Source organism: Rhyacophila brunnea, unplaced genomic scaffold (genome assembly GCF_057557595.1).
Source record: "Rhyacophila brunnea isolate RB1 unplaced genomic scaffold, BYU_Rbru_1.0 scaffold_4, whole genome shotgun sequence".
NCBI lineage: Eukaryota > Metazoa > Arthropoda > Insecta > Trichoptera > Rhyacophilidae > Rhyacophila > Rhyacophila brunnea.
Window position 1 is genome coordinate 10,047,287 of NW_028233068.1, and position 22,618 is coordinate 10,069,904.

The 22,618-nt window shown below is 37.6% G+C and overlaps 2 protein-coding genes across 2 annotated transcripts in view; one reads left to right on the forward strand and one right to left on the reverse strand.

Moving 5' to 3' along the window:
• Window positions 1-450: 450 nt before the first annotated feature.
• On the reverse strand, window positions 451-20,813 carry LOC147066845 (uncharacterized). The gene is made up of 10 exons (XM_085954464.1): window positions 20,726-20,813; window positions 17,720-18,559; window positions 15,689-15,915; window positions 15,087-15,487; window positions 14,156-14,321; window positions 13,734-14,071; window positions 8,641-8,907; window positions 5,775-6,041; window positions 2,695-4,797; window positions 451-2,418 (listed from the first exon to the last, which is right to left on the reverse strand). The coding sequence occupies exons 2-10, from the start codon at window positions 17,965-17,967 to the stop codon at window positions 2,131-2,133; spliced, it is 4,305 nt and encodes a 1,434-aa protein (XP_085810590.1). The 5' UTR covers window positions 17,968-18,559; window positions 20,726-20,813; the 3' UTR covers window positions 451-2,130.
• A 298-nt stretch (window positions 20,814-21,111) lies between these two features.
• Window positions 21,112-22,618, forward strand: part of mahj (LisH and WD40 domain-containing protein mahjong) — a 40,281-nt gene continuing 38,774 nt past the window's right edge. Inside the window, exon 1 of the mRNA XM_085954109.1 lies at window positions 21,112-21,448. Within this exon, the coding sequence (XP_085810235.1) occupies window positions 21,351-21,448 (98 nt within the window). The 5' untranslated portion in view covers window positions 21,112-21,350. The remainder of the gene's footprint in view (window positions 21,449-22,618) is intronic.

Genomic DNA, 22,618 nt, shown 5'->3' on the forward strand with positions numbered 1-22,618 from the left:
GACTTGATATAATTATCTATTGGATTGCAATATACATATAATTCAGAACACGTAATTTTTTTAACATTCAATTAGAAGATTGACGAGCAATATAATAGTCAAAATTAACTATAGCCAACGAATGTAAATGTTGGAATTGACAATTTGTAAATAGTCAAACATATTATAAAACTTCAATTCCAAACCATAGAAAATAATATTTTAATTAAACCCATTTCTAAAACAATTATCTTTGACAAAAATAATTGTAGAAAAAAGCATGTTAAGTTTTCGATAGACAAGCTGATCATTAAACATTCGATAGAATGTACACATAAAGGATGTATGTAATACTTTTGTAATGCTGTTAATGGACATGCCTACAGTCATCTTCACATGCTGAACATATGGGGATACATCATTTTCATAGTTCATAAAATGGAACAATGGAGTTATACATTTTTTTTTTTTAATCAACCTACTCAAAAAGAATTTTCATTTTTACATAGGTAAAAAATAAAGAGTGGTCAAAATGTCATGTAAATACTTAGTAAAGAAAACTATATTTTGTAATCCGTAGCAAATGAGTACAACCGTTAAAAATACATTCAAACAAGAGGGCCTTTTAATGTAGGATATTTCTCCTCGCACGCCTTACTGTACCTTTTAATTCACACAAAATGACGAAAATTCACAAAACACCACTCACTACATTAAAAAAATTATCATTAGACGCAACGTGTATCGTCCCGCTTATATCTAAAAGTCACTATTACATTATAAGGACTGTTCACTGAATTTAGTATTGGTTATGCAGCCAATGAGATCACAATCATTAATTATAATAACTGTCCTTCGGTTTTTATTCAATTTTCGTTGAATTAAATCAATATAACAGTGAAGAAAAATGTTCCACAAAAACCAGTAAAGTGTCCATCAAATGCGTATTACTTTTAACACAATGAGTATGCCAAGAAAGAAAGATGTACCATAGACAAAACATAGTAATATAAAATTATACAATAAAGATGAATACAATATCTAAATGTCGTCATATTATCAAATTGCCGAAATTCTAATTGAAGTGAGAGACAGAGATGTTTTTTGTTAAATAACTCCAAACTAATCTCATTAAAATTATAGCACTAATTTGCAAACAATATATCTGGTCTAGTCGTTATAAGAAACAACCACTATTTTTTGACATGAGCATAGATAACTGAACATTTTATGCAAGCATAGACAATGAGCAAAAGCCATAATTATTTCAAAGATTTTTATTAGGAATAATCAGTGAAGCGACATGCTTTTCATATATTTTTATATTCACTACAAACTAAATACTTTAAAATCTAAAAATGATAAAAAAGAGTGGCCAAACTACACATGGGATTATATTGTAATTCGTTATGGATAGAAAAATATACGAAACATGTTATTCCTGTAATTATCAATTTAGTTATTTCAAATTCCCTTGTCTACGCTTCCCTTCAATGTTCAGCCGTCAACGCTCTTGTCAAAAGATATAGGTTTATTCCTATCCTCTTTGAATCAGATATGCAAACAGTTTTCAGTGACGTTTAATCCTATTTCATTACACTATACTGAGCATACATAGGCCAGACATAGCTTGCAGACAGGAAGGCCGCTGGACAAATGTGTTAATCCCTGTAAGATATAAGATGACCAAAAGGCCGCCCCAAGGTATGCCGGATTGACAAAATAATAAAGCTCGGTGGAATTACATGACAGCGAAGAACAAGGAACCGAGATGAGTGGAGAGAGCATACGAAATGGACACAACATCTGTGGTTATTTGTCTCTCAAAACAATTGAAATATCGAATGTCGATAAGTACCTACATGTATTACAATTAGTTGGTTATGTCGATGACGCCTACGTTAAAAATATTCATTCGATCAGCCACAAAAAAAAAGATGAAACATCCATTTCTAACGTGTTCGTAATAGTCTATTTTTAACGTGTTCGTAATTATTATTAATCACTTGCACAACACAGTATTGTAACTTCAGAATACGTTCAGTTCTGAATCGATTCAATAAAAAAATGCACCTTAGTGACATATTCAATATGAACACTCTTACGATTCGGAGTTTCTGTTGATTACCAGAATTCATAGTCACTCGAATATCATTCAAACTTTCCTTTTTTGCTAGGACTGTAAGGCCAGTCGAGGGTGGCTTCAGCGGCCTCCGCATCCTCACTGTTCGAATCCTTGTTGAGAACCTTCTCAGGACGCATGGTATCTATGGAAGCCACAATCTTGAGAGCGGGGCCGAGCTTGAGGGACATGGCCATCATGAGGTGCTCGGGTTTGATGAGGACCATCGCCTCGCCGTCCACTTCGTGCATCATGAAGTCATCCGCGTACGCCTCGCAGCCAGGAATCTTTCGAACGAAATCGCTCACTTCATTCACCTGCAGGAAACAATAAAATATTATTATTTTGTAATGATGTCTGAAACCGATATCTTTGCGTATAAGGACTCCATCGTTACGTTAAATATTTTAATTATCAACGGCCAATTTTTATCGTGGAATGCAACATCGCCTTGTGTAATTAAGATTTTGATATAATGACTTTCCTCATTATTTTGATGTCACCATTCTATGCATCTAGGCTTAAGTAATTCCAATGTCTGAAAAACTAATTGTTTGAGTAACAAATAATAAAACAAATGAAAAAGTACTCACACTCCATTTGAGAGCGGCTGACCATATTTTCTCAGCATCCGCACTATCGGCACCCACTCGTCCCTCTCCCCCGTCTGACGTGCAATCCATGGAATTATCTCCGTCTCTCGACCCATCCTGACTCCCTGTAACCTTAGTGTCTCCGATGAGACTTCCTCCGGCGCCGCGCTTCAACGTGGCAGTCTTACCAACGAACCTCCGGCCACTCCCTGCCTTGCCGGATCTCTTACTAAAGTCTACGAATTTGCCGCAGTCTCCGCAAGACTTTTTGTCTCCGTCACCGCCTGCGGAACCGTCATTACTCGAATCATCAATCGTTTTGCACTCACAGAAACCCTCGTCTCCAGAGGCGCCATTTGAGTCGGTGGCGATCTCCTCTTTCTTCTGCTGCGGAACAGGTCGCTTTTGCTGCGGTCGGTTCACGGCGAACGGTTCGGCGGACTCTTGAATGACGAACTTGTCGATGACATGAGTGAGGATGTTCGGTTTGACCATGGCCTTTGGGAGCAATTTGTCAGAGGAGGAGGGTGACTTGAGCAGCATCTGCTGGCCAGACTGCTGATTGTGATTGGTAGTGGCCGCGTTAAGATTGGCCTGAGCCCTCTGCAGTTGCGCCTGGCCGGCAGCAGTCACCCCGGGACTCTGACTGCGGTTCACCACCGAGGGAGTGGACTGAGGTTTGGCCAAGGCCTCCTGACCTTTGCCATTGGCCATTAAGCCGGGGCTCTGGCTACGGTCCACCACCGAGGAACTACTGTCGGTCCGGCCCTCAGAGTCAATGGACGGGTGAGACTGATTTCCGCCCGGACTCTGCCCTCTGCTGACCACGGAGGGGGTTAGGCTCCTCCCGCTCATCCCGGGACTCTGACTCCTATCGACGACATCGGCAAGCCGCTTCTCTTTGTTAAGAATGGAGGCGGGTGACGAGTTCTGATTGGTGCCGGCGGTCTGGCTTCTGCCGATGACGGCCTGGCTCTGAGTCTTATCGGACTGCACTTTACTATTGAGATTTACTGCTTGCGTTTTGTGGACCATCATAGGGCTCTGGCTTCGAGTTGCGGAACCTTGATTCAAAATTTTGCCCACAGGCCCGGCGGGCGGATGGTTGGGGCCCGGAGTCTGAACGCCGCCATCAACAGTGGTCTTGGCGGGGACTCCGGCGGGTCTCCCTGGGCCAGGGGGACCTTGAGCTCTCATCGGAGGACCGGTGTTCTGCCCCCTGCTGACAGTGAGCGGAGTCTGACTGGCGCTGCTGAAAGTCTGGCCCTGGCCATTGCCGGCGGGCAGTGGCCCGTTAGACAGTGCCTCCAGAGAAGCCACAGGATTATCCGAAATGATAACGGCAGCCATTTTGATTGTCTGCTCTGCACTTTCGGCGGTATTATTTGTCTTATTGGAAGCGGTTAAAATGGAAGGACCAGTTTTGGCTACCATAACAGTGGGTTGATCAGTTTTAATTTCGCTAGGAAGCATGTCAGTTTGATTGGCGGCAGTCTGCTGGCCTTTGGGTGATTCCATCTGCTGCATCAGCTGGTGATTTTGGGGGGAGTGAGGCAGTTGAGGTTGTGGCTGGGTAGACTGAACGGCCGCATCGTGCTGTTGCTGCATTTGAGTGTGTACGTTGCTCTGCTGCTGTTGGTCTTGCATCTGCTGCTTGGTGAGGGGCTGCTTGAACTGCGGCTGACTTTGAGTCTGCTGCTGCGTCTGTATCTGAACGGTCTGCTGACCCTGCGTCTGAGTGTGCGTCTGGGTCTGTTGGAGTTGCTGCACTTGAATTTGCTGCTGTTGATTTTGCATCTGCTGTTGCTGCAGTTGCATCTGAGGCTGCTGGTGATGTTGAGATTGCTGCGAGGGCGCAGGACTCGGACTCTGGTCGATGCGGTGCAGCGTGATGTTGCCGTGCTGACCCAGTGAGATGGCTTGCATGGAAGATGTGGCGGAGTTAACGGGCGCGACAGAAGTGGGTGTGGTGGGTGCGGGGGAAGCAGTCTGCTGCGGGGACTGGTGCTGCGGGTGCGCTAGCATCGTTCCCTGCTGTTGCTGAAGGCCCGACTGCTGCTGACTGACATTAAGTGAGTTCTGTCCCATTATGCTCTGCGTTGTCTGCAAACATGAATCGTTTCACAAAATATTTACACATGAATTCGATAACAATTTCAGTCATGAATAGACATAATGGACCACATCTTTCGACTACTGGTATATAAAATCGATTAGTTCCCCATAAGGTAACGTGTATCTGTGTGCAGACTCGTTCAAACCCATTACTCACGATCAATGACTACGCATTTGAGAAAATCAAAGCATATATATATCATCATTCCTCAAAAAAACATTGCTGAAGAATTTAGTAGAAAAACAACACGGGCGAACAAATGCTTCTATGGTTAACAGAGACATTTCAGATCAAGACACAAAGTAAACAAAAAGTAAGGTTATATAAAACTCTCAACAGGCCCATACCGACTGACAGATTGGAATTTTCAGCCTTCTTAGTATAAGATGGGAGGAAGGTGGGCATCTTTGAAAGGAACATATTGAGAAGAAAGATGAGGAAGGTGCAACACAACTACGAAAACTGTATGGGTTGTGCAGTGATCTCTCTATCGTCCACATGTAAAATTTTGTTGCGCAGACCATGTTTCAAAGATGAGAGACACGCAACCACCCATAAACCTCGTTTTCAATAAACAGTAAGAGAAAAGGAGGATCGGGAGACCTACACTGAAGGAGTTAGATCGTGTAGAGACACAGAAATGCCAGACTTAAGCCAGAACGCTAGCCGCCATTTTGTTTTCAGAGCAACCAATAGAAGAAGAACAATAATGAACTGCCTTCAAATTTCTTTATGTGGAATGCGTATAAGACTCTTTATTTATCTGGAAAATACTTTGGTTTTTTCGATTAGCTGGATTATCTTCCTTCATACTCAATTGGTCCGAATAATCAAGGCTCCACTGTAAAAGTTATTCAGCATTAAAAATATTAGCTAATAATTCATATTGAATCTATCCAAACGTGGCATTCAGATATCCATCACCATGACTTAGACTCATGCAAAAGTGAATAAAAATACTCGCCTGATGTATTTGCTGCTGCAGAGGTAAATTGTTCTGGGTGACGGTGCCCATGGTCATGGCCTGCGGCATGGAGACGACAGTGGTCTGAGTCTGCGGCATGCCCATCCCCGTGCCGATAGTTGTCATCATGGGCTTGGCCTGCAGCTGGTGCACCTGACCCTGTTGCTGCTGTTGCTGCTGCTGTTGCTGCTGTTGTTGCTGCTGCTGCTGCTGTTGCTGGTAATAAGCGACAGCAATCTGCTGCTGCAACTGTTGCTGCATCATTTGCTGAAAAGATACATTAGTAATGCATTCCTTTTTATAGATACGACTGCATTCTTTGGTTTGGCTTGAATATTACGGTCGCATTTTTGGTTATAAATTAAGGTGTTCTGTGTTATTTTTTTTTTTATTTACAAATAACGCCAAAAGAATTCAATCCTTCGAATCAATTAATAAATTTGAAAGAGTTTTAAATAAATAAGCCAAAAATATGGGCCAAATCAATTTGAATGATTTTTAAATTAAATTCTTTTAATTTCTCAATTTACATTTTCTCGTAAAAATTATATCCCGTAAATATCATCACCATCAGTCAGAGTCGATCCACAACTGCATAATGCCCTCCCCTAGCTAATTCCACCCTTCTCAATCCCTAGTTCTTCCATGTCTAACTTGCTGAGATCGTCAATTCAGTAGATTTTAGCCCTATGATTATTTAATGCCTCTTGGGTGGGTACGACTGTACTACATACTGCATTTATTCAGCAATTGACCAACAACTCGCTGACCAACAAGTCCGGCTTGTTGTCATTCCATCAGCTTGATATCACATTGCGTACATTCCTCCTCATCCATTTGTTTCTTTTCAGGTTTTCCTGCGTTATGCCCAACATTATCATTTCATACCACGTTCCGACGCTTAAAATTTTATTTGCTTCTAAGCAGAGTACATATCCGTGTATGTCATGAATATGTTGATACCATTGATATACTACTGGATGAATCATATGCTTCTTAAAATGGCGCCCGATTTTCAGCGACTCGGCCAGTGTTAAAACTTACTGTTTTAATATCAGCGGACTTAACTCGATATCATCATCATCATCAGCCTGAATCTATCCACTGCTGGATGAAGGCCTCTTCAAGTTGCTTCCACTTCTCTCGGTCCTGTGCATTGCGTTGCCACGTACTTCCGCAGAACTTTATCATTTCATCGATCCAGCGGCCTCTAGGTCTACCTTGTGGACGTTTTGTACTTCTTGGATACCACTGGATGACTAGATTTGTCCAACGATTGTCTCTTCTTCGAGCTATGTGTCCAGCCCATCTCCATTTAAGGCTTTTAATAAACTCTATTACATCGCAAACCCTTGTCTGCTTCCTTATCCACTCATTCCTCTTTTTGTCCTTTCGCGTTATGCCCAGCATGCACCTCTCCATACCACGTTGTGCTACTCTAAGTTTCTGGATCTCTCTTTTACTTAGGGTCCATGTTTCACACGCATATGTCATCACGGGAAGCACACACTGGTTGAACACTTTGCGCTTTAGGCACAGTGGAAGGTCACTTTTGAAGACATTATTCAGGCGGCCAAAAGCACTCCAGCCTAGCTTTACTCTGCGAACAATTTCATCAAATATACATCCATCTATAGATACTTGTTGTCCCAGATAGATGTAGCTTTTCACCTGTTCGAGCTGAGTGCCATTGATGAGGATCTCTTTTTGGCCTGTAAAGCAGTTGAACATGACTTTCGTCTTTGTTACATTTATTTTCAAACCTACTTTGTTGCTTACTTCAGCGAGTTCCTGCATTCTGCTTTGGAGGTCTTCTGAGTCTTGCGAGAAAATTACTATGTCATCGGCAAAGCGCAGATGACTCAGGTATTCTCCATTTATGGGGATCCCTTTGTCATTCCAGTCAAGTTGCCTGAATAAGTCTTCAAGGGTAGCTGTAAATAGTTTAGGTGAGATTGTATCACCTTGTCGGACTCCTTTGCTGATAGGAAATCTGCGCGATGGTTTATGGAGAAAACGACCTGGCAATAACTATGAGTAAGCCCGATCTAGCTTGCATCTTACTCTAACTAATAGTCAGCGCATGACGACTTGCTCTGTCCGCTCAGACATGAATTTTTGGTAGCTTGCAAGCTTTGGGTTGCAGCACCCTTAGGGTCACTATTCCAAGAATGCAAATTTAGTTTTACAGCCAGGGTAATACGGGTGTAATTTGGGAATCCATGTTAACGGTCTTAACGCATTATACCTACAAGGAAATATTATAAGACGATATTCGTAATATCTTCTTTTTTCTTTTGTGGTACATTTTTAAAATGTCACTTGTATGGGAACTCCTCATCTAGTAGTATATCAATGGTTGATACGTCTAAAACAGGGTCACTATTGTCAATATTTTAAAAAAAATATATAAAAAAGTTATTCGTAATCATAACTACGATTAATGATGGCGGGCCGCAAAAAAATACCCGGCGGGCCACATGCGGCCGCAGTTTGCCCTCCCCTGGTCTAAAATCATCAGTTCTCAAGGAAGCTCTTTGTAAGATTGGTATTATGTGGTAAATCAGGAATGTTTTTAAATTTTAGTTTGTTGAGAATTAACAAACATTTTACATCATCCAAAAACATTATTATCATCTGATTTACCACAGAATACCAACCTTACAATGATCTGCCCATAGAATTGGTGTTTTTAGACTTATCAACATATTCACGACATTCACGCTGTACACAGATATATCGGCTTCTACGAAATGGACATCAAAAAGACCTTTTTATGATTTGATTGTTATAACAGAAATAATGTACATATTAGGCTCCTTCTATTTATAGTCTAAATTCTTTGAGATGCAGCAAAAGAAATTACCTGCTGCAATACAGCCTGTTGTTGCTGCATAATGGCATTGTGTTGTTGCTGTTGCTGTTGTTGCTGTTGTTGCTGCTGTTGTTGTTGTTGTTGGAAGTTCTTGTTGTTGAGCTGCTGTTGGTTCTTGTCCTGCGCCACGCCTACCCCGACCCCAACCCCCACTCCCATCTGCGTCATTTGAACCGGTGGGTTGACCAAGAGCATCTGCTGCACAGCAGGCTGTTGCTGCTGTTGCGACTGTTGCTGCTGCAGATGAACGGTGTTACCCTGCAACAAAACAATTGCAACATTAATCACAATTGCACAAGTAATCAATATTGCTATAAAGGCCAATATTCGAGAAGTAGACTTCAGATCTCAATAATTCCAACTTGTGACAATTATTTACAAATTACCACTACAACAAGTAGATAATATATGTCCATAGTAACAATTATGTAACAGCCACATAAGTGGGTTTGCGCCTTTAAAGGCCGATGCACTATAAGTTATGTTAAGTTATTTAATGTACTTTGGTCTGTGCTGTCACTATAATAATGCACTAATCAAATAATGTTTTTACAAAAAAGTAGCTTTAGCATTTCGCCTATTTTAAATAAGCTCTCCTACCTCCCTCGTGTGTACAATTCTGCTTAATCCAATATGTACTAAAAAGAGCATAATATTATACAACATTATAAACCAGTGTTCCCTAACCTTTTTATGATGAAAATAGGAATAATATTTCGCAGACCGCTAACGCAAAATAAAAACTATTATTTATATTGTATTTTGTTTATTAGTTTTTAAAATATAACTGATAGACATAACAGACTATGTCTAATATTATTATAATAGTCTTGATTGTGAATACAAGAAAAAAGGAATGAGAATGAGATGTTGTTAATCAGAAATTGTTAATAATAGTGCAAAATCTGTCGCTGCATCTTTACTAGAATAGTTGTTAGTTGTGGCTTCAGTGTTGTTTCAGAGACGAAGCGCTGCATTGACAACCACTCAGTTTCTATATATAGTTTTTATTACTGGCATACAGCCGTATTCATACAGTCACGAACCGCACTCAACGCAGTTAGTGGTTTATCGGCCGAATAAGAAAACTATAAAAAATGCATACGTCACGAAGATGCGTACAGGAATGCGCACCAAACTTAAAATGGCGGCGATCTGCGCGATCCGTCAGTGTCACTTTAATATACGTCTAAAATGAGTTCATCACAACAAGCGTTTAGTAGGTTTAGTTCGTATTGATTGAAGTTAACTGCCCGTCGTCGTTGGGCTATAGATGGATTCATGATGGTAAAAATGCTAAAATTGTAAAAATGTATACAGATATCGAGGATCCATGGAAATGTCAAGATTGTCAATGAGCCCGCGAAGCTATATTGCCATATTATGGAAATATTTACTAGGTATAATTTATCCTTTTGTGCATTAAGAAGTATAAAATAAATATGATTTTATAACAAATAAATTATTTAAAAGAAATGAAAATATAATTAATATTAAATTCTACAGGTTTTTTAAAAAGGTTTGTCGATAGCTATTTCGGTTGTAACACCATTATCAAGACTATTCAGATAGGCCGTTTGCCTTTGCTTAAATACTATACGTGTATAGATAGAGACAGAATACATTTTCTTATTCGTTCCAGCAATATTATGAATTTTTTACATTATTATTAATTGTAATATTATTAATACTTTGAAAACCCTAAGTGGGTTTTTTAAAAAGGATATCGAAATTTTCAAAATTTATCAAAATTACAGTGTTCGATGGTTATTTATTGACATTATTAATCAATTAAAATATTATTAGTATACGAGGGTGGGTCAATAAGTCCTTAGAAAAGCCGACAGGTGGCGCGACTAGTACTGTAAGCGGTTTGTTTTCATGCAGCGGCACTACCGATTCAGTATGCTGCGAAGTTTCAATCAGATTGGTCGGGTTGTTGTGTTTCTCGTACATTTAAAAAAAAAAATTACTTGTTTACAAAAATGGAGAAAATTGAGTTTAGAGCTGTTATTAAACATTTTAATATAAAAGGGTTAACAGCAAAGGAAATAAAAAATGAGTTGGATTTAGTTCACGGCATATCTGCTCCTTCACTTGCAACTATTTATAACTGGTTAAATGAATTTAAACGTGGTCGTACATCAACAAAGGATGAACCACGCTCAGGACGTCCTGTAGAGGTGACTACACCAGAAATGATCAATAAAATCCACGATATGGTGTTAAGTGACCGAAGATTAAAGTTGAGTGAGATAATTGAGGTTACAGGGATCTCAAAAGGTAGCGTCATTTCTATTTTACATGACAAATTGGGCATGAAAAAAATTTCTGCAAGATGGGTGCCGCGTTTGCTCACAGTCGACAATAAACGCAATAGGGTGGTGGCCTCTAAAGCCCTGTTGTCGCTCATGCAACGCAATCCGGATGAATTTTTTCGTCGCTTTGTGACTGTAGACGAAAGAACAGTCAAAGCAGTGGATTGCGAAAGGCGAACCATGTCCAAAGAAGGCGAAAACCGTAAAATCAGCTGGTAAGGTTATGGCTACTGTATTTTGGGATGCACGTGGAATTATTTTCGTTGACTATTTGGAAAAAGGAAAAACAATAACAGGGGATTATTATGCATCTTTATTGGACCAGCTAAAAAACAAAATTGAAGAAAAACGGCCTCATTCAAAAAGGAAAAAAATCCTCTTTCATCAGGACAATGCCCGTGTTCACACATGTTTACGATCAATGGCTAAAATTGAAGAATTGAAGTTCGAATTGGTCGACCACCCACCGTATTCGCCAGATTTAGCCCCCAGTGACTTTTTCCTTTTCCCAAACTTAAAAAAATGGCTAAGTGGACAACGTTTTTTTTCAAATGAAGAAGTCATCGATCGGACAAATGCTTATTTTGAGGACCTTCCGAAAACTTATTTTTCTGACGGTTTAAAAAAATTGAGAAACGTCTAACCAAGTGTATTGAGCTCCAAGGAGATTATGTTGAGAAATAAAAAAAAAATACAAAAAAAAAAACTGTTTTAATGCTTTTTTCTAAGGAATTATTGACCCACCCTCGTAATATTGTCTTAATCGTGTGTTTAGATTATATTTAATAGTGGCGACGAATACATTACCAAATTTTCATTTATTATGTGATTACTTTTGGATAATTCGCGATTAATTTCCAACTGTTCAAGTAAATTTAATTTTAGACCTTTATTACATATATGCAAACATTGTGGAGTTTCATTGTTACTGATGCTATGCGAGTTTGATATCAAATGTTTAGCAAACTGAGAATCTGTTTTACCATTCCTAAAAGACCGGAGGTGCTCTTCAAAACGAGTTTTTATTGACCTGCCAGATTGACCAATGTAGCATAGACTACATGTGCCACATGTTATTTTATAAACTCCGCTTTTCTCCGGTTTGTTGATTTTATCTTTACTATTTTTTAAGTTTAATCCTAGATTAAGTCCATTGGTTATCACGGCATTATTTCAGACAAAATTTATCAAGAAATTAAACATAGCGTTAACGTAGCATTCAAAGCTAATAATAATCTAGGATTAAACTTTTATAAACTATATCAGTTAATATCTATGGTACTGTTTCATACTTTCACGGTTTTGTTTGTTAGGTTTTTATTATAGTATTACACTATTATCTTTTTTTTACTCAAAGCAACATTCGTTCTCAGCTAAACATACATTTATTTCAACCGGCATTCAGATTTATACACCTTTATAATATTAAATTTCTCCCTGTAACCTGAGAAAAGAAATTAGAATGGTCATTTTCATAAATCTATTATTAACACATTGATCGCCAACTAGTTTTACATAAAATAGTTAAAAAATGATTATTTGTTTCTAAGGTATTATTTGATAGGTTATGAAAGAATATAATGTTTTTTTTCACTTTGATGATTTTTTTACGTAAATATTGGTTTTTATGATGTGCCGGCCACATGTGTCCGTCGCGGCGCCATCAAGTTAATTTATTATATTGCGCCGGGTCGGCCATTTCGCCGGTCACCTGTCCATATGTGTTGACGAGAGCATGGTGCCATTTCGAGGTCGAATTATATTTAGATAAATAGTATAATAAACAGAAAAGGCACAAATACGGAATAAAAGTTTTCAAATTGGGTAGTATAATACCTGGATACCATACACTGGAAATATACGTGTATACATACATTATAATCATTTTTGTATTTCTATTTTTTTATTATTTACATAATTTTTATAACTTACATTTTTATAATCTATTTAATTTTTATTTTTATATCAATAAAAACACATTTACAATTTAAAAGGAAAACTTTTTTTTCCATTATGTACATTCTTTACATTAGTTAGCCTATATTTTGTGACTGGAAAGAAATATTTTCAGACCAAGTGGCAGTAATATACAGAAGGGCCATGCCGGTCACCGCGTATCGAAAAATTCAGTGCGCGCGTGCCCGCCGGCGCTGTAGAACAACTCTAAGGTAGGTCTTCTTTGCCGGTCACCGGTGACCCCCATGGCCCCCTTAAAGTAATCCAATGCCGGTCACCGGTGACCCCCATGGCGATCAACGTGTTAATAATAATAAATTTATCTGGGAAAAATTGATAGTGAAATTTTAAACTTGATGGAAAGACTAGAAAATGATCAGATACAGTAGACCGAAAATCGAAAAAAAAATCGAATTACGAATTATGAAATGTATGCGGGAAAAATATAAAAATTTTGAAAAAAATTTTTTTTTGATTTTCATTAATTTTGTTTACGATCATAGATTATTTCCGATTCCGTGTGTGTTAATGGGTCATAAAATGTCAGGATTATTCACATTACCTTATAAGAAGTATTGTAGTTATAAGAAATATTGCAGTTTATTACGATTTATTGAATATTTTTGTATCCAGGACTCTGAAATCATTTCGAATAACGAAATTCGAATTAAAGGTATGGTTTTATATGAAAATAATGTTCAAGGGACTTTTTTTTATGCGAAAATTTTGAATTACGGCGAATTTCGAATTATCCGTGTTCTTATTAATGAGGTTTTACTATATGTGTGATATTATTTAAATTGAACAAACCTTGTCATTCTGGCCTGAACCGTCGTCCTGCACTACCTTCTGAACGGTAACAGTGGAAGCGTTGGCAGTCTGCTTGGCTCTCCCCTTGGGCTTGGCGTTCCCGCTGGCCAGCTGGTGCATCACCACCATCTGGTTACCAGTCTGCGACGACTGGTTGTTGCTGTTGTTGGAGGCGGTCGACGATGTGGGGACGTTCGGAGATGGCAGAATGTTAGGCAGCTGGCGGGGGTTTCCCTTTGTCTGCTGGGTTTTGACAGGCGTCGTGTTCTGCTGAGTCTGCTGACTGATATGCTGGACAGTCGGCTGGAAGGTCCCGTATGGCATAGCCATAGCTGTGGCTGCACGTCAAGCAATTCAAATTAGATAAAAGAATTGACAGTATACAGATTTTACAAGAGTACTATGCCACGTTCATAACTTACGATTCTGTTGAGGTGATTGTATGGTGGCAGTGGGTTGCGGAGAATGCTGAATAAACATTCCCTGCTGATGTGTGCCGTCTGCCGGTTGGCCAGTGTTTCTGATAAAGAATGAGTTGGGAGCGAGCTGCATTCCGCCTCCCGATGACCACATCTGCGGTATGCATGTCTGAAAATAAAGAGGTTCTTATTTCATTGTCTTGATTAAACCGCGTGTCTCTGAAAAGATCTGCTCAATTTTGACGAAACAAATAATAATCTAGCATATAATGAGAAAACTAACTAGCATTTACTATTTCGAGTCCTCAAAACCATGTAGAATTTGTCAGAGGCAAGGAAATTTGGGAGCAACAAGCCGGTTAAATGATACACCGGGAGTTTCAATAGCTTCCATACTCTTTTTGACTATGATAAATGGAATAAAATGTGGACGTGTCTTATTAGAGATGGCTGCTGTTCAAGACATAACGCAGGTCACTAAGACTGATAGCTATGGAATAGTACAAAATTTTCATAATCAGAATTTGTAGAAATGTACATTTGTAAAAATGCAGCATATCATACGGTTTCTAAAATCATGATGTTTTATCAACTCAATTAATACTAATACTTAGGTGTTTTACATTGTTAATTTAAATAAGGAAATTTTGACGTGAACTTTGATATTTCGTTTTGACATGACTTTTAAAGATTCTGAGCCACATTCCTATTTGGTTGCACAATAACCTATTAATATAGTCCACTGTTTCTCTCCAAACTATTGCAAGCAAGCAGTTAATGTATCCACATATCTTTATAAAGAGTCTTATTTTGATAAATTCATTAGACGTTTGCTATGGGAACAAGTATCTCCAAACACCGTGTATATCTGTGAAGTTCTCCAGCTTATCCGACAGTAAATCATTATTTAATTAACGAGGGGAATAAATAATACCTGGGGCAAAACACCAGAGAGTTGCCAGGGAGCGAACTGCATCTGCTGGGCGGCGGCGGGCTGCAGTTGACCGAGGACCTGTGCGTTGGGCTGAGAGGGTCCAAGCACGCACTGCTGCCCCTGCTGCCCCCCTGCCATACCTTTCTGCATGGCCATGGACATGTTGGCCTTCTGGCGATCATCCATCATCTTGTTAAGCAGGTCAGCTGGCTTGGCGGGCTGGGGCGCAGCCTGCTGCTGTACATTCACCGCCCCCTGCGGACTCACATTGAGGATGCCACCCGACTGTGAGTTGAGGAAGTTGAGCGGCGACAGCATGAACGTCTGGTTCTGGCTGGTCGGGATGGCCGCATAGCCCGGGTACGCCGCCGTCTGCCCCGCCTGCAGTTGGACGGCTTTGCCTGGGAAATATTTTACATTAATTCAAATAACGATCAGACACAGTCATAAACGTATAGTATTAGAATTGACTTTTGGTGAAGTTAACCATTTTACAATATATCATAGCTGTTGCTTCACATTAATATCAATGTCAGATTTCAAAATAGTAACAACTCAAAATTCCTGGTTTAAAAAAAGAATTCTTCCAATACACAAAATACCTTGTGTGGTAGTGGCCTGTAACATATTGGGGTTGAACTGTCCGCCCTGAAAGGTCTTGCCGGGAGCAGCGATGAGCTGTATCTGCTGAGGGTTGATGCCAGGATGCAGGGCGATGTTGCCGGGCATGATGAGCTGATTCTGCCCGCCAGTGTACAGCTGCTGAAGGTAACTCTGCTGGTTCTGCAGGGGCTGCTGAATGATCTGAACGCGGCTCCAGTCGTTGGGACTGCAAAGCAAATGGTAATCGTTTCATTCCGTTTTTAGTGTACGTCCTGAGTGGCAGCGTTGAGCGTTTTGCGCAACTCAAACGTATAACCGTGTGTGAAAATGTTCGTAGACAATGTCTTTTTTGGTTATACGTTTAAGTTGTGCACAACGCTCAACGCTGCGCCAAACGCTGGCACTGAGGCCTCACACTTACATCCACTGCGTTTATATATTATTACAACACATATATTGATTAAATTGGTGTTACTATAAAATTCAAATATTGGCGACTATAGAAAGTTTAACGTTCTCTGTATTGGTAGCATTGAAAGCTTGTATAAAAATAAAAAATGAAATGACAGTCTGCTATTGACATCTTGCTTTAGTCACTTTCATACTATTATTTGTGATTTTACATTAAAAAGTGACTAAATTGGTTCATTGTATAATTTGGCTTGTAGCCCCTAAGATGAGTTTATATTTGCCACCCGACTTATAATTGAGGACCTTGTAAGAAGAACCACTTAACCCTCAAAAGCTTGTTTTGAGATATTCAGTGTTAAACAATTCGAAACATTTTCTTTCTATTATAGGATATGTTTACATATGTATGCTTTTGATATAATATTTTGACATTATTCAGCTACTTACATAATAATTTTTTTTTTCTTTCATTATCTTAGTAAAGAAAATATAGCCTTGTAAATGACCCAAGGTCTTAAGTTGTTATTCCACACAGCAGGGTACAAATTATAGAAATGTGTTTTTTTAAATATATAGTGGAACAAAATGATAAATTATGTATAGGAAATGGTAATAAATTTAACTAAAAAGTGTTTTAAAGAATAATTATATTTAATCGGACTTAAAAAAACATAAGTTACACATTAAAAAGTATTTATTCGTTTTTGAGAACACAGAAAGTTGTATACAGAGGAATGTTGTCAATTTTTCCCGGATTTTGTAGCATTACATTTCTTTATTAGTTCTATTGTATCAATAAGTGCCAAATGAGCAGTATCTTGGACATTTTTATTACCAATGCTCCAAATATTATCAAAAAACTCTTTTTGAACTACACATCCAATTTTATCCGAGCACTGTTTTGGACAGCACTTTTGGACACAAACAAAAGATTTTCCATTAACTTTTTTCCCAGTACTTGCTGAAATGTTACACCAGAATTCCTTTTTTACTTAGCTACTTCCTTCTTCCAATTTTCTTTACACTTTTTACGTTACACTCCAAGATTTTTCGTCACTATCAGATGCATCCAAGATTGTTTCATTTTGTGTACGATTGTCACTCTGAATGATCATTATGTGAATAATTAATCATAATTACATGTCTTGCTATCTTCTACTACTTCTTGATATTATATGATGTCTTTTTATGGTTAAAAAACGATAATATATGGTAAAATAACAATTACAACAAATGTATCTGACAGATAAAAGTGAGGTTATGATACCACTTAAATGGCCGCAAAATCTTAGATGGAAGAACAACTTGTGAGGTGTCCCAACTTAAATCAATATAACGAGCTCTATTGACCAAATACAGAAATAATTTTTTGAGAGCTAATAGCCAGGTTATAAACCTTGCTAAATACAACGAGAACCGAAAAACCACTTAAGGTGATTTAAGTGGTTCTTCTTTCAAGGTATTCAATTACACGCTACAGTTGCAAGCAACATGGCCTCAACACAACTATGTGTATAGGTACAAGTGTTTACTTACTTACAACCAATCTTAGCAAAAAAAAAACGCTGAAATTAATCAACATGAAGTTAGTCACAAAAATAAACAAATACAAGACTCACGCTGCATTAGTTTGCTGCATATGTTGCGGATTGTTTGCGGCACCCTGTTGCAATGGTGTGAGCGCCGGGAGCGGTTGAGTGTTGCCCTGCTGTACATGAATCTCCTCCTGCTGGTGCGTCTGTTGCTGTTGACTCCTGGCGACGCTCACGACCTGCTGCAGCGTGGCCAGCGAACTCGGCACCGACACCACCACTGTCTGCGTCTGGCTTTGCTCCTGCTCGTTTTGGCCGTTCGACGCAGAAGCCATCGCGGACACTCCTCAAGCCTCAAAGTCGTGCTCTTCGCTCAAACGGTTACCGCGACGCGATTTATCAGTCAATTAATATCCCATATACCTATCCTTACTGCGTTAGTAAGGCGGTACTTTCTATCAAACGAATCATTTTAAGGCCAAATATTCAATGTAATAATATGTATATATACACAATTACCTTACTCCCATACGAAGGCAATATTGTCGTAAACTTTAATTGAATTAACAGTATTTTTAGTGCCAACTATATACAAAACCGTACAAAAGTTATCATATATATATACACATGTGTAACCTAAAATTTATTCAGGATTTGAGCACCCAATTTACTTATTTAAAATGATAATTTCTATTAATCACAGGTATCGGGGGTCGCTTCAACTATGAATAACTATTATTCTCTAATCTTGGCTCTACTTCCTAGGCTATAAGAAGTCTGGTGGTATATTCCGGCGGTAGGATAGCATTTATTCAACATTTTGACGTTTTCACTATTTCATATTATGAATATATTTTTTAATTCTGCACAACAGTCGACACCATTCTATTTAGTAGATTTCACATAAATATTGTTGTCTAAATATATCTGGAAAAAAAAAGAAATACAAACAAATTTAAAATATTTTTTATATTGTTACTACGGAATCTAATATATTGTGACGAAGCAAGGCTGCCTATATTTAGGCAGTGGTACTGAATTGCGAATTACGATGGTAGTGCTATAATTGATTATCTTCAAATGCAATGCAGTAATCGGTTCGTAATAAATGAAGATATTCGATTGCACATTTCATTCAAATTATTACCAATATAATTTTCAATATATCATTTTTCATCATCAATTTGGGAAGCACTGATCTAAACCATCAATTTTTATTTTGTTTTAAAATATTATTATAATACTTTTTTAATTCACTGAAGTAACTTTAATTTTAATATGTAATACCCCGTTTACACATGCATGGATTTACTGCTGACAGTAAAAATACCATAACAATAAAATGCACATGTAAACACGTATTATGTGTGGATCAAAAAAGTTCAGAATTTACACGCAATAGTTGGAACTTTCATGACGTGTGCGCATGCGCAGTAGATCGACAGTGGCGAACCTGGCGGAAAAAATTCAAACTACACCGCGCAACGCATTTTGACGTTTACTAATTTTCACTACCTATAACATCATACAATTACAACAACGTGACTCGCTTATGCTTGAAGAATAAGATTAGCGAGACACTAAACAGTTATTATCGCGATAGTTGATTTCCACGATGACCGAGCGGCTTAAGCGTCGGCCTATAACGTCGTGGGAACTGGAAAATACACATATTATTGTTGGTACAGTTCGGTTATGAGGAATACAGTGGAAAACACATTTTGAAAATACCTGATATACTGGATTATTTGTTAGTTTGGGTTAGTTTAGGTTAGGTTAGGTTTGGTTAGGTTAACTTAACAAATAACCCAGTATATCGGCTATTTTCAAAATGAGTTTGCCGCTGTATTCCTCATAACCGAACTGTACCGTATTGTTTTTTAATTTGTGTTTGAGTCAGAGTATGGACCTAATAGGTTGAGTAAGTGGCTAACATCTATTTCTCATCAAAACAAACCTCCGCTCCATGGAGGTCCATATGATCTTATTAAGATTGGCCAAGTTTAATTTACACACAAAATTTGTCACTCTTTAATTTTTGCGATCCTTATAACGATATTCGGTACAAAACCTTGTCCATTTATACACGGATAATCGGGGGTTTACGAAATATACCTATGCTGACCACCAAGGCAATAAAATTTAGGGATGTTAAGGAAAAGGAAGACAATATAAAAACAATGTGAAATTGAGTTATGCTACTATTTAATATTAAATGAACACAGAAGAGGGAAATGACTGAAAATTATTACTACTTAAGTACTATTTTCATAATAATATTACATCACATGTAAACCTATATTTTGCAGACTTATCTCTATATAGCTGTTTTTATATGCATATGGTTATATCTCAATTACTTTAAAGTGTTTTTGACTTTTATCTTATTCCTTGTAACCACAAAACTCAACTGTTGAATTGGACAATTAAATTGTTGAATAATTCGTATGAAATATAACCGATTAGCGGATACGTTAAATACTGCTTCATCTGTGACACCAAAGCTATTTATATTAATACATTATTTTATTTATTAAAAATCAAAATGTATTTTTACGCTCTTTTAAATTGTAATGTCGGATTGTCGTAGTTCTCGAAACAACAAATAGATCGATAATATTATTTTCAACACTAATATCACAGCGAATTTCATTCCTTTACATTGAGTTCTGGCAAATTTCAGCACTGTTTTATTGCAATTCAAACAATATTTACACAATAATCGTAAATCAAAATTTTAGGTTACGGGTCGACTTGAGAAACTTCATTTACATCGCGACATACTTTACGGAAGGTTGGACTGCATACAAAGGACTTTTAGGAAACCCGTTAAAGAGAGAGTTATATTAGCACTTCACATTAAATGGAAAGTAAATAAGAGTATTTAATTCACTAAATCAGATTTACAGGCATTATTTTAATATATTTAAGATAGCTTTCAAACTAAGCTTGGTGGCCGTAGCCCGATTCATAAAAATAAATCACGATACTGAGATTTTTCGTAGGTTTGTTTTAAACCAAATCACTGTATGCATATAGGTTAAAATGCACCCAACAGTTTAGTTATATCGAATTATATTAATTTTCACTTACAATATTAGTATTTTTCTAAAATTCAGATGCTGTGAGGCTGCGTGAGCAAGCTAACTTAAAAAGTATCTTGTTTTGTTCGGACCCGCTGTGAATGTCATATCCTTCATTATTGTATGCACACATGTTGCATAACTAAATAATGCTATCAACATTGTCATAGAAATTGACAAAATTGTAGAAAAAAAATTAACCTACTAAGTAAAATACATCTTTTAATATATATCAATTAATTTCAGTATTACCCATTTCATTTTTATTAAATAAAAAAAATAATATGTGTAACAAAACAATCGAATGTGATTTAATATCATTTATGAGGCTACGAACATGATAAAGTAACATGGCGATTGCATTATTCTTGTAGTGTGGTATATAAAAAAAATCTTATACAAACGTGGGAAATTGGGAAAGGTGCATTAGTATTGCGATTTGCTCAATTTGTCAAGATATTCTTATTGAGAAAAGTGAATATATACAATTTTCGTTGATAATAAAACTGTATAAATACATATAAAATGAAGCACTATCGTTAAATTCCAAAAGAACCCCTCGCAATTATTGTGAGAAAATTCTTTGAATATATTGAGGTTAAGTTCAAATTGTGTGACTTTATGATTTTGAAATCATGGATTCGCAGCCCTCTCAGGAGGTGACAGATCTTCTAAAGCAGTGGGAAGAGCAAAACGTGACCCCTAATTATGACCCAATACCAACGCTTACTCGGTAAGTTTGATCCCTAACAAAACATATAAACATACAAAGTGAACTGTCAAGTCTTGTCAAAATTGTCATCAAGCAAGATATTCTGACGAAGATCTTCTCCCGATTATTAAATTACTATGTTAAATATCTTCAATTTTACCTAATAAATTTTGTCATAATGATCAAATAATTTTTAACATTTTAATGTTGGCCTTGTAATCAAGAGGCAAGCAGGGGGCATTCTAAATTTAGGTATAGACATCCTCAAAATGTTATGTTAAAATCCACACCAAGAATTAAGTACTGTAATTTTAAGGTTTTTATATTTTATTATGACTACTTACTTAAATTCATGTATTTTTTCGATATGTGTGAAATTATATTATATTGCACAATAAATTATTACAGCCAGACCACAAAGTATAATATTCCATGAAGTTTATTTTTTTAATCGTATGATTAAAATGAGATTTTCGAAAATTATGCAACGTAAGCTAATAGCGCCTGTACACGTGCATGGATTTACTGGCAGCAATAGTGCGTATTTTAAACTGTCATGACAATAACTGTTTACACGTTGAAGTGCTGACTGCCTCTCGAATTCATTCTGTAAGAGTGGGCGAGGCGCGTTGTCAGTTTGTTGTAGGTACTATTTCGTACTATTTGACAGGTAGTGAAAATCGGTCAACCTGAAAATTCGCTCGTAGTTCGTTTTTTTGCCGGCAGGTTCTCCTGTTCTACTGCACAGGCGCAGATTGAAAAAATCCTTCTGTCGCATGAAAATTTAGAAACTTTTTAATTCATGCATGCAATCTTGCCAACTGCAGGATAATACATGTTTACCCATACATTTTCTTGTTATGAAGCGCTTACTTTCAAAAGCGGCTAAAACGGTTCTTCCGAGTATTGAGTTGGATATATATTTTGATAAATATATTTGTCTACCATAGTATGGTCTGAGTTTTAGTTTCAAAACTCGGCTAAATACCTCAATGTTAATTATTAAAAATCTACCTTGGTTTCAAAACGGCTAAAACGGTGGTAAAAGATAGATGGTACTGTTCGGTTATGAGGAATACAGCGGCAAACACATTTTGAAAATAGCCGATATACTGGATTATTTGTTAGGTTAACAACCAAACCTAAACTAACCCAAACTAACAAATAATCCAGTACATCGGGTATTTTCAA